We start from the raw sequence: 16287 nt of genomic DNA on the forward strand, positions 1-16287 counted from the left end.
GAGTGAAGTATTACTCAGAGGTTTTGTTTACCTGTCTGGTTCATTGAGAAGTAGAGACTACTTAATGTTGTATAGATTTTTATGTTCATAACAATAGAATATTTTAAATAAGTCTTTCTGGAGTTTACTAACAACTGCAGAACACAAAATCTAACATAGTTTCATTTGTAATTATTTTCACTGAGAAATGACATTATCTTTCTGTGTCTGATTATATGAGAAGCCTTGAATGTAACCTGTTAAAGAGTAAACTTCCAGTTACAATCTGTGTGCACATGTGTGCATGATTATGGATGCTACATAGATACATGCACACACACATATATATGTATAGTATCAGTTGATATAACAGAGTATGTTTTGTGTGTGTGTATGTACACAGATACACAGATGCAGTTAATGAATGCTAAAAAAAATAGTACCCCATAGTGGAGATGAGTGATGACAAGTATTACAGTTTAAGTTGTTCTTGTTGGAGTTAATGAAATTATGAACTACTTACTATTTACAATTACTTAGTCACATAAGAAAGATGCAAGAGCTCGCTTTACCTCAATAATATATGTAACAATTACATGTATCTATCTGATATATGCAATTTCAGTGTCAAGTCTTTGGCCTAAAAGTCTTTTCCAAAATGTGTTTGAAAACACCAAAAAAAAAAAAAATCACAGTCTGTAGTAGAGATCAAAGGGTGGGAATTCCAAGACTGTACTTGATTAGCTTGCTATAAGGACTTCACTTCAGCAAGTTTAGAAATCTCTTAATTGTATCATTTCCCTTTTTACCACCTTAAAACTCAGCATTATCAAGAAATTTATTCCCTCTTGTCATACTGATTTACAAAAGAAAAAGGGGTGTATATCCACTTTAAAGATCATTCATAGCCATAATCTGTATCATAACTCACAGAAAACTGAATTGTTGAGGTTGAACAAGACCTGTGGAGATCATCACATCCAACCCCTCTGCTCAGAGTAGGTTCACCCAGAGCAGATTGCTCAAGACACTGTCCAGTCTCCATCTCCAAGGATGGAGATGCCACAACCTCTCTGGGCAACCTGTTCCAGTGTTTACCATGCTCACAGTAAAGTTACTGCACTGACAAATTATGAAGTATGGATTTATATTATTTTCATACAGGGAAATAGCATGTATCTCAAAAACAAATGAGTAAATATTAAGTATGGATTTAAAAATTAAAATATATGTGTGTTGAAACACACTTTGAATCCTGTTTCACCTGTTATGCTGATCTGTTCTTACACTGTTTAATTTATTTTTACAGTATGTTCCTCCAGACCTTTGCATCTGTAATTTCGTCCTTGAACAGTCCCTATCTGTCAGAGCCCTTCAAGAAATGCTGGCCAACACAGGGGATAATGCTAGTGAAGGGGTAAGTAAATAGACATCAAAGAATATTAAAATTTCTGAATATGGATTGTTCTCATTTCTTTCCTTGCTCCAGGATTTTCTAGGAGAGGGGCCTCATGTCATAGCAGATTCTTAAGTTTTCCTGTTTTCCTGGTATGTTATTGCTCCACTACTATATAATCATATTCATTCCTCTTTAGCATTGAGGAGCAGGTGCAGTTAGTCTTTTGAAATATTTCCAAAAAACAGAAACATCGCCTTCAGAGATCATTTATTACCATCAGTCCAGAACTGGATACTGAAAAAGGAATAAGAGAACCCTTGGACTGAGTCTGGCTTTTATGAACCTGATGAGACTGTATGAGATAGGTTTTGTCTGAAACAGAAATCATTGCCATAAAAGCATTATTGTATTATAGTGCTATTTATTAATGGGAAAGCAAAATAATTTTCTCATCATGTAAATATTCTATCTCATTTCACTAAGATAAGAAAGTATTTCCGGTATTTGGATTTAATTTGATTTATCCTCACATGACATTAACAGCTAGAAACTAAGTCCTATCAATGAAACAAAGTGGCAAATTTAAATCTATTTTAGTTCATGTTTTATAATACAGTATTTTAATTTGTAGTTGTGTAACTGAACTGTTTCAGTATATTTTCAAGTTATTTAATCTGCGGTAACAAGCAAGAACTGTTGGATACAGTTATTTCAAAATTTTCTTCTTTGGGTTTCTTTTACTATATTAGCACAAGCATACTTACTGGAATGTAATACACAGTATAGTGTAAAGTGACTTTGCAGTAATGTGAAAGGTTGTAACTACGCTTGCCTTTCATATTACTAAAGTTCCAGTTGAATTATCACTTCAAATCTGAGATACTATGCTAAGACTGATTGAAAGAGGACTTCCACAGTGGAGCGATAAGGATGCCAAAGAAACCCCGTGCACTTTATTATATATTATTTATTATTGACAAAGTTATTTAAGAACTGTATTTTTCATAGAATTTCTAAGCTATTTGTTTGGCAAAAGGTGATGGTATAAAAATCCAAATCCAAAATCCTAATCCAAATGCCAGATACAGATTTGCCTGTATTTTCAATGATCTGCATGAACAATCGTAATTTTTCAATGATCAGCTGAACCTCATTGCAAGTTGTTGAGATGAGACAGACTTACCTCTCACCTGTGCACTAATACTTCTGGAAGTTTTGGAAGTTACACTTGCTGTTGCATCTGTGAATCTCTTGTAAGTAGGTAATTTAGGTTCTACATACTTAGGTAGAGCTTGTGTTTCTCTGAAAATAAATGAAATTGACCTATGGTCTCCACTCAGTTGGTCACTGCTCTTATATTAATGTGTGTAAGTTTTAGGAACTCAAAATAAAATGTGACATCACCTTTATTGTTTTCTTCTATTCAGTGAACAGCTGAAATCTGAAAAAAAAAAATAGAAATGCCAGTTCTTAATGTATGGGATGAAGTAATTTACAATGTTTATTTGTTATGACAGAAATCATAATTGCTTTCTGGCACCATGAAAACCACAAAACTTGTGTAAATAAAAATCTTCTGCATTTCACTCTCACCTAGAATTAAATTTGGTGGTAGTCACATGTATGTCTCTTAAAGTTGACTAAACTCTTGAATTTGTTGTGGGCAACCTCAGTGCATTGATGTTTACCGTACCTCTCAGATTTTTGCTGCCTGGTCGGATGAGCTTTCTATTATCTTCTATGATGCTGTGCTTTAATTGATTTCCCAGCATAGTCCAAAAGCCTAGGTGGAAGACTTATCATAATTTGATTGCTTTGACCCTAACTTCCCAATTTCAGCTGACTTGAATTGAAAGTAACTTTTATTCTCTTATGAACAGAGCATAATAAAACTCTATAGCTTTACTTATTTTATGAGACTAAATGGCAACTAGTTATGATGCAAATAATCTGTGCAGCTAGGTAGTCTTGTCAGTTTTCATTTTTATTTTATGTAGAACCAGAAAACTTGTATTTTCTTTGAGTTGTAATTTTTCTTTTATTATACTTACAGAGAATTAAGGCTCTGTCACATTAAGTAAAAGGAAAAATGGATATCTGAGGAAGAAACCAAATGTAAAAATACAAATAATCTCGGTATTATCTAAAGAAATTTACTTAAAGATAACATTTCACTATAATTTTTTTTTTTTCAAATAGAAATTTATGCTGAATTTGTTTCATGAGGAGGGATTTCTTTTAATTTCTTTCTGGGATTCATGTACTGTGCATGCAGTTTTAGTGTTTCCTTCCTTCTTTAGTACAATCCTAGAAAATAAAATAGAATAATATGTAGGAGGAGGGGAATTTTATTATTTAAGTAAATATCCTGGAAGGGAGAATCAAAAGGGTGTTTTATTTACTGGAGGCTAAGTTTTTGAATGCCGAAGTGATACATTCAAAATGTGTATTATTTTTCTAAAGATGAAAATAGCTATAGAATAAATTTTTGATGTTTTTTCCTCTTGATTTATAAATTGCCATTCATTCTGCAGTGTCTTCATTGCTGTGCAACAATTCACCATTTTCAATTTTATCTGTTTGTAGATCCGGTGCATCAAAGCACTACTTAAGCATTTGTTACCCAACAGTGAGTCTTGTTTTTCACAGGAAAGCTAAGTGTAACTCTGGCTGTGAAATGATTACTTTTAATAGACTGCATGTTCTAGGTAATAAGGAAGAAAGAAAACATTTATTTTGAAAGCATTTTTATTTCTCAAAAAGATAAATGTAAATGTGGTCAAAAATATATCTTAATTTATAACATTCTCATTTGAAACCAAACAATTTGACAAAGCTTTATATCATCCCAAAGAAACTAACGCTAATGATGGAACTTGCCTTTTTTTTTTAAAATGAATTAATTGCTGCACACATTCAAGGAGACTTATGGAATCTCTTATTTCTGAAGGAGCAAATTTCGCTTTGCAAGATGGCTGGTCAATTATATAGAATTAGAAAGATTTTTGAATGCTTCTGGATTAAAACGCCTCATGATTTCATGCAGATCAGTAAATATTAAATGACTTAAAACTAGGATTTGTTTTTATCTGAATAACATGGCTGCAGAATTTAAATTTAAAAAAATGAAGAGATGGTTGCTATTTAAGAATGATTGACAAGAAAGAGTGAAACTTCACAGTTTTATGCTTTCACAATTTTGTAATGCTATCTTCAGTACCTACCTTTCATTCTACTAAAGAATATTCATTTTTTTTCTCTGTAAGCTTGTTTCTGTTGTACTTTATGTGTGGAAATCATATCAGTTCAATTAGGAGATGTATATATTCAGGACATGTAGCACGAAGGTATGTAAACCATATTTGTATAGAAATCTAGGTATGCACGCATAGAGGGAGAATTCTTATTGTCTGTTTTATGCTCTTTTAATCCTTGTAAGTTAGGCGCAATTCTGCACGCTAAATCACAACATGCGTTTTGTATTATAATCAATGGATAGTGGCCGTAAGTGTATTGGAGTGCAGTTTAAGATAAACTACAGAAAGCGGCTTAAAATGTCCTAAGGTAACGTATACATTGTGAACACTGCATAGTATACATGGTGGAATAAAGCAATTTCTAATGAGAAATTTTCTTATGTGTTGAAAGAATTGTTGCAGATTCATACTTGTAACACTAAAACGTCAATGATAGTAGTCCAGTAGGCCTCCATAAGGTTGTTTCAAATGCATGAAACCAATGATTTTATTATTTTATTTACTATTTAAAAAATTCCTTTCATAGTACAATATTAAAATTAAACTATGCTAGTAAGTGGTACATCAGTATAAATAGCAAAATAGAGTAACTTTGTATATTGAGAAATTCTTGAATACATCTCAGGAAACTAACTCTTTTGTACCAAATTAGGAAAGCATCTAAATTGTGTATAACCATGAAATTATTTGATACAAATTTTGACCTTTACTGTAATAAACAATTATTATTATAGTTTATAAATCAAAATTCCTTAAATATTTTCTATCTTTTTTATATCTTACAAATTAAGAGGAAAATATGATAGTGAAATAACAAATGTGGATTCTATTTCAAAAATATGTCAGTTTGAAAAGGGAAAGGGAAATAAATTGATGTCTTATGAACACTCATTGCTTTAATTCTGTATTAGTTTGTCATTCTTGCAGCCATCTTTCTTGTTTAGATTGCATGGGGATGAAATGCATGCTATAGAAAGATTCTGTATTATATGTACTCAGAAAGACCAGTATTTCAGTTAACATTTTCTCATCACATGCTGCTATTTGATTCACAGGTGTTAAATTCTTCCTTCATTTTTACTTTTTGAGACTTAGAACCACCTTTATTTTTCTCTGTAACTTAGCGGCAGGATAACCACAACCTACTGGCTTATTCTGCACTCCAGGTCTTTAACTGGCCCATGTTGTGGCACAGCACAGGGAAGCTGGAGTTCTGCTCTGTCACCTCCAATCTTGCAATGTCAGCCTTTGCGTACGTGGTTTTCGGACATCTTTGTTATTGACCTCTTGTTTTCCACTGTTTTCCCCAGTTTTAAAGTGTAATTTTTGATTTTTGCAATTACACTGCTTTCTAGAAAAGAGAACTATTGATGAAAAAAGCATTTACTAAGGGAAAGCAAGATTGATTTAAACACTTCTAGGACTCCTAAGCAATAACACAATTTTTAGTATTTCCAAAATATTCACCCAAAAACTTAGCCAAAAGATTTAATCGGAGATTACTGGTAATATATGAATATTTATATTTTGGATAGACAGTAGTGGACAAATAATCTCTTCAGTAAAAATGATCATACTGTTGCTTTGGGTACAGTGGACAATAAAAAATAAAATGTAGTCTGTTGTGCCATATTTATTTTGAAACTACCTTGCCCTGCATTTATTTTGAAGCTGGGTACCATCCATTGGGGAAATTGTAGTAGGGACACAGCAGTTTGTATAAATAGCAAGGTTGAAATAAAAAATGAAAGCCTGAACAATAATGCAAGAAACTTTCTTTCTGGACCACAAGGATGTGTTACATGCAGAGAAAGTGGACTCTTAATTAGCTTCTGTCAAAAAGCTTACCAACACTGGTAAAATGGATGGGTTATTTTTTACGTTACAGTTAACTGATTCTGTTTTGAGATGTATGTCTTAACTACCAATCAAGTTAAATATTTTGTATTATGAGCACTATCTGTAGCACCATGAAAGCAAATTGATATGTTAATAAGTAATTTCTAAACTAGATCTCAGAAAAAGCTATTTTTGAGATTAATAGTACAAAATGCTGTCTTTTAATAGTTGTTATATATGTAGAGAAAAATGACAGCATGAAGTGTAGAAATGCACTTCTTAAAATGTTCATTTTCATTGTGTTCTCAATACAAAGGCATTGCTAAGAATAGAACTTGGCCTCATATAATTAACATTAATCTTTTATTGGTTCCACCTGTCTATCATTCCATTGAATGGTTTGCTTTCCATATGAAATTTAGTTTGGAATAGACTTCTGCTGTTAGTTTCAGATTTTTCTAGAGGAAGAACATAGCTTCTTTGATTTTGGGGTTTTGTTCTTTTGTTGTGTTTTTTTTTTTAATGAGTCAGCCTTAAAATTACAAGTGATTCACTTAAAAGCTTTCAGTAAAAAAATAGCATGAGGTGTTTTATTGATTGTTCTCAGTATGTGTATATTTGTTACAAACTGACTACATGTAATTTTCTTCTGACAACCTGTCTGTAATTACAGTTGATTTTGCTGTTAAGGTTTACCTTGTTGATTAAAAAAGAAGTTGTAATTTATAGAAGTAGTATTATATACACTGTTACATGATACTTTTCTGGTTTTCTTCCCCAAGCAGTGACAAGTTCCTGCAGGATATATTATTAAAACCATTTTTTATGGATGGCATATTTTGGAGGAGCTCTTGGAATTTTTTTATTTATTGTTTCTGATCAGCCTTTTATAATGATATCCAAAAGTATGTTATGTTCTCTGAATGACCAGCGATAACAATCTTACATTTGTCTCCAATTTTTTCCAATGATCTAACGCATTATCTATGGGGGGCCAAAAATCATTATCCAAGAGTCTGTGGTTTTTTTAGTTTGCTACTGGATGTACTGAGAAATTTTACGTAATTATATGGATCATATTGTGAAAGAGATTATACATAGTATCCATATAATTCTGAGAAATGTCTCAATAAAATTTACTACATAAAATTACATAAGACTGTCTATTCTGTTACCAGCATTAAGTTCCAGCATAACCAGGTCCCAAATTCCTGTTTGTTAATGTCTTTGTTATTAGCTAGAAAAATAGAAGTAGGATTTTTAGTTTATTGTAGTTTTATTAAAAGACCTCTGCTGAATTGCTTTTAGATTTTTATTCCCTCTGTTCGGACAAATAACATTTCATTTTTAATCCTTTGAATTGGTATTAAGTATTCTATATGTTGAGCTACAGAATGTAGTCGTTTCCTCAGCTTGATGTCTTCTAAGTTGTGGTACTGTAGAACACAAGTGGTACACAGCTTGTAAACCTATTGACCTAATTGGTAATTTAAACTAATGTATTGTTCATAGAGTGCAAAATCATTTGCCTCCACATGTATAACCGTTATTTGAGTTCCTGGAACTACCTTTAATTATCTTGGTCCCTTTCACATGAATCCAAGGAAAAGAACTGACCTTAAAGGCAGTCCTTTCTAGCAATATGTAAAGTTCTAAAGTTATATTTTGGGGAATCATCTTTCATATTTAATGATTGTCTAAATATACCTGAAACAAGACCATACAGTAAGTGCTCTTTTAAATGGAATAAAAGCTCTGTGTGTGTGTGAGAACAGTTTCAAGTAATTACGTGAGAAGATAGGTATTCTTAAATCAGCAATTTCTAACTTGTTATCGGGATCCTGACGTTAGAGCTTTTATTATTACTCAAGACTTACCAGGTGCAAATGTTATGATCTGGACTGAGAGAAAAAAATTAAGTATAACGTTGCCCACCATAGTATAAGTAGTATTAACATTAATCATGATATCCTTAATTCTGGAAAATTTGGAGATCACTTTCCTAAAAAATTTCTTCATACAATCTGGGATCAAGGATCTAAAAAAAAAAAAAAAGAATTTAATTTCTTGGTCATGTTATTTATTTAAGTTTGAATAGGCTTGTTATTTATAAATAACTAGGAAATAAGATGGTAGATGCAGAAAAAGGCTGAGAAGGGTAGACTTGAAAACCTATAAAGCTTGCTGTCTGTTGTTCCACAGGTAACTTTCTTGGTAACATTCTTCCCTTGGAATTTATTTTCTTTTGGTCACCAAAAGGACCTCAAAAGATACGTCTTAAATTCTCTAAAGGAAGTGTATGGAAAATCCAGTTTTGCCTCTCCCTAATCTTGTCATAAATTTCCATATTTTAAATTAATACCTTTGTTGAAATTATGGATGCAGTTGCTTTAATGAATCTGTTAAATGCTTAAGATAACATTAATCCTAGCAAGTAGATATCCTTAGTGTGTGCTTAAACTATTTTGGGCAAAAGGTGCGTTTTTCCTCTTTCAGATTTCAGTTTGCGTATGTGTATATATACTTATTTTATTATTATTTTTTAATGCATCTGAGAAGTTTATAAGAAAGGTAAGTAGTATCTTATGTAATTTAAACAATTTTTTTAAATGCTGTGTTTTTACTTAATTATAATAAAAATTAGGTCACAATGAGAGTCTTTGACCAAGAATAACATTTGTTCCCTTGGCAGATATTTGTCTACTGCTGTAGCTACTTCATTATTATGATTTTTGCCCAGCATTTGCCCATTTCATAATTTGCTTGAATATTTGCACTTATTACTTGAACTGTAGTAGCTCTTCATGTTGTTACGTAATTCTGATCGTAGTCCATGCAGTGCAGTAGAGTTCTGACCTTCTCTGTCATGTTCTGTAGGCAGCTCAAGGGGGTGGTCACAGAACTCTGCTGTATGGCCATGCTATACTACTTCGACATTCGTTTAGTGAAATGGTAAGTGAAAGAGCACTTGCACGGAATCAGTAACATGAAACTCAAATAAACATCTTTTTATCAAAATAAAAAATACATAAATTCAGAAGAATGTTCTTTCTAAGTTCTCTTCTGCACTAGATAAAAAATTCTGAATAGCTTATGGTGTCTCAACACAATGGAAGTGGCCCTTATATTTTAAATTCAGATTCTTCAATCAATTTCACTCAGAAATGTAGCTGAAAAACTCCTTTAGTCATGGATTATTTCTGTGTCCTTAAGGAATCCATTTTAATGATAAATTCCATTAGCAAGTTGCTACTATTGCAAATGAATTTGTCGTGAAATGTGTTATTTTTTCCATCATATTTTATAAGATAAGGTGTTCCTTTTAACATCCCATAGTTCCCAGAGGCTATGCCCACGAACATGCTATCTTCAGGCTACCTTGTATAAATTTTGTTTCACTACATTGTACAACTGGAAAATAACTGTTCTGGATCCTGACTTAGGGCCCATGCAAGTATACCTAATAGGAGGTTGAAGAAATGAGAAGTCAAGAAAACGTCTTCCCTCCTTTTTTCCTGTACTAGGAGACTCTACATTAGTCTTTAAACTCTGTTACTTATGTTTGTGAACCATACAAAGTGTAGTTGCCTTGATCTACCAGAGTTGCGAGTATGATTACTGCCTTTTGGTATGTTTGCTATGTTTTCATGATGTTTGCCTGTTCCTATCTGATGAATTACATGAAACTTTGGAAGGTAGAAGATAAATTGCATAAAGAAATATATGCTGAAGTGGAAAAGGATTTTGATGTTTTAAAGTCAGGAGGAGCTTGTATACAAATAACACCATGCTTAACTAATTTAAAAGAATTAAGCACAGGCTAATAGTAAGATGGTGTAATGTGAATGTATTAATTTGGCATGTGTGTTAATGGATACTGTTGTCTTTTTGTTATCAATAACTTCATTGTTTTGCAGTATTTGACATGTTTGACATCATCAAGATCCCAAACAGATAAACTTGCATTTGATGTGGGACTACGAGAAAATGCAGCAGGTATGGCAAGTTATTTTTGAAGGAAAATGTGTCACACATTTCTGTTTATAGAAGAGGCATTGAGATTAATGGCACTGCATGCTTATGAATGTTATGTTTATGTGTTCATTAGAAATAAGATGACTGAAAGTAAATGATGACTGTCAATACTAATGACTTTCAGTAAATTAAGTGACTTTGTGTGAGAATCAGGTGAGAGTGTCTTGTGATTAAACTGAGTTACCACAACTGCAATAACACTGGTGATAATGGTCAAAGTAAAAAATTTCTGTTGAATAAAATAAATTCGAGGCATTTGTTTTCTATTTGTATGGTTTGGCACTTTCAATAGAATTAGAGTATGGAAAAGCCATATATCGGTGCATTCACAATATTGTAACCATGCACTGTAACCATGCAATGTAATATTGTAAACCCTGGGGAAAAAAAAAAAAAGGCATGCAACTTGTGGTGCAGGAAAACAGAAGAAATGTGATGAGCACATTGCTAAAAGAGCTGAAGAAGAATAAAAGCATAAAATGGATCAAAATAATAATGGGACTGAGTGGAAGTGATACAACACAAACAAGAAATGACAAGAAAGCTTTAAAATCTACTGAATAGATTTCCAGGAGTACTGCCAGTAACAGTGCTGCTGACAGAAACATAGTTAAAAAAAAAAAAAGAAATTGTGCTTCAGCAAAATCACATATAAATATTGAGATGCCACTGCAAGCTATGTTAAATGAATTTGAAAGCAACTCAGCCACAAAAAGCCACAAATAGATCTATGTGCTGCTGTATACATAGTGTTAATGGTTACTCAAAGTGATGAGTACTCACCAGAAAGTAACTGGTGACCCTGTAGTATCCAGGCCCAGACATATACCTATACAGTATAGGCAAGTACCTGTATACATACCTCATTAATGTGAAACTTCAAATAAAGAAATGCCAGTTGTATTAATATCAGCCTGTGCTTTCTGTTGTTGTTACATTATTTTGAAAATAAATTAAAATCAAAATAGACTAATTGATGATGGAGAGGCACTGCCAGTGTAGATGTTAAATGTTTGTGGGCTATGATCTTTGAAATCTCTTTTCCAGGTGGCTCTGATTACCTGCATGACATTCTGTTTTGAATGAGTGAAGTTTGTCTTTCAGTTGTTTGTAGCCATATAGAAGATGGTCTCAGACAGATATTAGCAGCCTGTCACTTGATTATATCTTTGGTTGCTGCCTTAGATGGAGACCATTTTCTTTAGGCATGTTGATAAAAGGAATGTATGCATTCTGTCTCTCTGAAAATAGTTTCAGTGAAATCTGTCTTCATAAGTTGGTAGTTTTTTTCAGCGTTATTGTGCATGTGTCTGCTTGTGCCCATGAGGTTTTGTAATGAATATCTGTAGTTGTCTCATTGGTATTTGCTTAACTGTACAGATACAAAAAGACCCTTGTCTACATAGGTAAGATCTAAAGAGCAACACATGCTTAGGTGTGTTTCTGCACAGAGGATTTTGATAACTACTGCATACTTGCAAACCTTGTAAACTGAATACCATAATAACACTTCCCCTTGCCCTACTCCCCCACCCATGAAACTGTCCTATTGAATCAATTTTAGCTGCAGGAAGTATTCTTCACCTAGCAGGTATTGAGTGAAAAGCCACTGGACATTTAAAATTATTCTCTTTTAAAGATTTAGCACTTTACACTTTTACTTTCAGGGATGTAACTTTTATTTCTTGTCTTCTTTATAGTTAGTTTCATAACCTTCAAATACTGTTTTAAGGAGGTTTTACATGAAATTTCTTAGTTGATCAAACAGATTTTTGTGCTTTGTCTTATGCTACCAATTTTGCCTTTGTTTAATTTTCTCCCGCTTCGCATTGCCCAGTGAGGAAGCTGTATTCAACTCATTTTCTTCAGGGTCTTAACGAAAACCTGAAGGGTGTGAAATTGTGGCATGAATTAGGTAATCTTCCCAGAATCAGAGTGTATGTGTGCACAAAGTAGTCTGGAATCTTGTATTTAATGTGTAGGAAACGTTCTGTGGTTGTCACCCTTAGGCGTGGCTATCCTGTAGTCATATGGCCTGTAGTGCTAATGGAACTGCTCCCAGAACTGGTATTTTTAGTGTAGCAATATTGTAAAGTTATGGAGTATTTGTTTCAAAATTCTGTATTCTACAACATAATTGTAGTTTAGAGTGGAAATTATACAGAATATTGTGAATTAAATATGAACGTTAAGCAAAAGAAGACACAAAAGATGATAATTGAGACTGAAGTAGCTGTCAGCAATTTACTGGTGGTGAAAGCCTTGAAGGGAGGAGGACAAAAAGTTTCAAGGAAAAAGAAAAAAATTCAAATGGATTGAAAAGAGGAATGATGTGGTTTTATAAGGTGAATGTCTTACAAGGTACAATTCTTTATTGTGTAATTTCAATGTTGTATAAAGATATCCTTAAATTTCTTGGGAGTTGTCTATTTTGTTATACCCTTGATAAGTATCTCTGTCCTTTAGGTGAGGCATGCTGGTGGACAATACACCCTGCTTCTAAACAAAGGTCAGAAGGAGAAAAAGTTCGAATAGGTGATGATCTTATCCTGGTCAGTGTGTCCTCTGAAAGATACCTGGTAGGTTTGTTTGTTTAGCAAGTGGAGACATGGTGGGAAAATACAAAGTGCTGTGAGGAGTTGCAGAAAATGGTTGGGATTCTTATTAATGACATTTTTTCTACTCTAGGAAATAATGCCTGGTTGTAATGCGCTTTTTTTTCCTCAGTGAAAGGTTTCCCCCCTTTTAGAACAAGACTGTTTCCATGCCTTTATCCTGAGGTGTACTTCAGCATTCTCCATCTTGGGAAGTTTTTATTTCTGTAACTGTGGAAGATTTCTAAGCTGCAGCTGGAGTCTGCTGATTAAAGTTAAAAACGAGTTCATTTTAAAAGCAAGTGACTACTAATTTTTAAAGAATATCTGTATATTTATTATGTATTTCTATTTTGTTGTGAAATTAATATACTAAATATTTTTAAGCACATAAATTTCACTGTTTCCTGTTACTGTTGTCTTATTTCAGCATCTCTCCATGTCAAATGGAAGTACTCAGGTGGATGCCTCCTTTATGCAGACGCTATGGAATGTGCATCCTACGTGCTCAGGAAGCAATATTACAGAAGGTTTGTCATTTTATTTATTTAGAAATGTATATACTTTAGATGACTTTGTATTGCTTTTCATAAAGACTGAAAATGAAAAAAATCCACCCTCAGAACACCAAACCAAAGAGCTTAATGAAAATAAAGAAAATGAGCATAGGAGAGAAGAATAACAGAAGGGAAGACGGGGAAATACAGATACATCAGCTGGATTAACTGATGAAAAGCTAAATAAGTGCTGTAACTTTAGAATACCAAACCATAAAAAGCTGCATGAGAAGTGAAGACTGACAAAGCAACAGATGAGTTTATTGTCTTCAATTTAATTTTGGGGAGTAAGACCTGCAGAATAACTAAAGCCAGTAAACTTAGATTTTTGCATAGGATTTTCAATCACCCTGTAACAGAGGTAACAGAAGAGAGATAAAGGTACATGTAAAATGGAAAGCAGGTTTCTCATAGTTCCTATTTCAGTCTCTTAGTTGTGTTTTTTAAGGGTATTTGCTCAATATCCTTTCTGGATCTCACAGCCATGCTTCCTTACTGTCTCTCTGTAATAGTCAATGAAAATGAGCTCTCTAAACGCATCCTCTTAATTAGCTTTAAATCCTACATCACACGGTCAGAATTCCTTTCTAGGTACTTGACTATGCTTTACAACCATGTTTGAGAAGCAGCAACTTACTCTGTTGGAGAAATGTCTTGTTCTGTAATGAAAGTCTCATCCACTCAATATTTCTCCTTATTTCAGTCCTGTACTCTGTCATTAGCACTGTCATAAGAAACATTGTACTTTACCTCTGCTGTTCTGTGTTCAAAGTATTAGCCCTCCACATTCATGAATGGTAAATGTCTTGAAGTCAGGATCATTTTGTATCACTTGGGCCTAAAACTAATCACTTATGATATAGTAATATACAGGATCATAGGAAAAAAATAGAGCTATAAGGGACCTGAAAGAGACAATGCATTTCCCTGGGCTCAGCTATACTAAGTCTTGATAGAAGCAGACTACGCTGGTGCTAAAGACTAACAGTCACAAGGCTTATCTGAACTATGGTTGGGCCCTTCTAACCCCAGGTGGTGTAAATCAGCATCCCACAGTATTCCTCTGCATTGGCCCATAAGAAACTTGTCTCAGAGTGTTGGTAGGTTTTCATTGTAAGAGCATACGGGATTTTCCTTGTAATACTTTCTGATTGCTTTCTGTTGCACGAAGTTTATTATGCTGGAGCTTTATATTTATAAATGGCTGCCTGGGCCCATGTCATCATGGGTCATAAACACAATAGAGGTTAACTCTGGAAAAGTCCCCGTGTTCTCAGGGTTCACAGGTTAAACAAAACCAAGCAAACAGAAAAGCCGTCCTAGAGTAAAATTAAGAACTTGTAACAGATGACAAACTTAATGAGCTACACAGAGACATCATGGAAGATCAGTGGTATATTTTAGATTTCTGTAACAGCAGGGATTTGGCAGCTAAATTTCCTAAGTGCTTACGGAATCACAGAGTGGTTGAGGTTGGAAGGGAACTAGTCCAATCCCCTGCTCAAGCAGGGCCACCTAGAAGAGGTTGCCCAGGACCATGTCCAGGTGGCTTTTGAGTATCTCCAAGGATGGAGACTCCACAACCTCTCTGGGCAACCTGTGCCAGTGCTCAGACACCCTCACAGTGAAAAAGTGTTCCTTGATGTTCAGAGCGACCCTCCTGTGTTTCAGTATGTGCCCATTGCCTCTGGTCCTGTCACTGGCCACCACTGAAAAGAGCCTGACTCTGTTCTCTTTACATTGATGAGATCCCCCTAAAGCCTACTCTTCTCTAGGTCAAACAGTCACCGTTCTCTCAGCCTTTCCTCACGTATGAGATGCACCAGTCTCTTAATTGTCTTAGTGGCCCTTTGCTGTACTTGGAACCCTTGTACTTTGTAGCTCAGAATTGGACACAAAATCCAAAATTGCCTAATAAAATAAAAAGGATAGGGTGGGGTAAGCAGAGAAGTAGGTTTTCTGCGTGTCAGTTTTTTCTCAATTACTAGGCTTAGGTTTAGCTGTATATACACTTCTCAGAATGGTTTACATGAGGGTTGATCATGTGTCAAAAGACTTAGCAGCCTAGCTCAAGTTGAATGGACAGACTGAGAAAGTGGGATTTCCGGAGTCTAAAATTGGACTGGAAGTCTCACAACAGACTTTTTGTGATGTTTGAAGTACTTCTGATGGAACATAAATATCAGGAAAGTATATTTTTTTCGCATTCTTTCTTTGTTTTGACCTTTGTATTAATTGACAACAGGATAATTGCCAGTTACCATTTTCCTATTTTACAAATTTATATTGAATCAGCTGCACAGTATGAAGGTTTCCTTCTACCCTTCCTCCTTTATGTGTGTTTGTTCTTTTAAAAGGCATTAATTTCACTTACAAGGTCATAACAGTTTGGACTGAGGGTCTGATGAATCATTCTCCCCCTACACCATTTTTTTCTTTTCTTTTTTCTGTGAGGCAAAGTGCTGGTTTTGACCTGTAGTCTTTCTGTTAAATGGTTTGGAAATTTAGCTTCCATTAAGCTTACTATTCAGAACTGCTAAGTGTTTTTCTGTCCTCTGTCTCCTGCTGCTGCTGGGTAGTTTTGATTTTGACACATTATAAATGTCAGACCAAACTGATGAACTCAC

The 16287-nt window shown here is 34.0% G+C and overlaps 1 protein-coding gene across 1 annotated transcript in view; it reads left to right on the forward strand.

The window, feature by feature from the left end:
- Nucleotides 1–16287, forward strand: part of RYR3 (ryanodine receptor 3) — a 239895-nt gene that overhangs the window by 57518 nt on the left and 166090 nt on the right. The window contains exons 3-8 of the mRNA XM_059819553.1: nt 1289–1396; nt 9034–9045; nt 9352–9426; nt 10392–10470; nt 12976–13088; nt 13534–13633. Of these exons, the coding sequence (XP_059675536.1) occupies nt 1289–1396; nt 9034–9045; nt 9352–9426; nt 10392–10470; nt 12976–13088; nt 13534–13633 (487 nt within the window). The remainder of the gene's footprint in view (nt 1–1288; nt 1397–9033; nt 9046–9351; nt 9427–10391; nt 10471–12975; nt 13089–13533; nt 13634–16287) is intronic.

This window comes from Gavia stellata, chromosome 7 (genome assembly GCF_030936135.1).
Source record: "Gavia stellata isolate bGavSte3 chromosome 7, bGavSte3.hap2, whole genome shotgun sequence".
Classification (NCBI taxonomy): domain Eukaryota; kingdom Metazoa; phylum Chordata; class Aves; order Gaviiformes; family Gaviidae; genus Gavia; species Gavia stellata.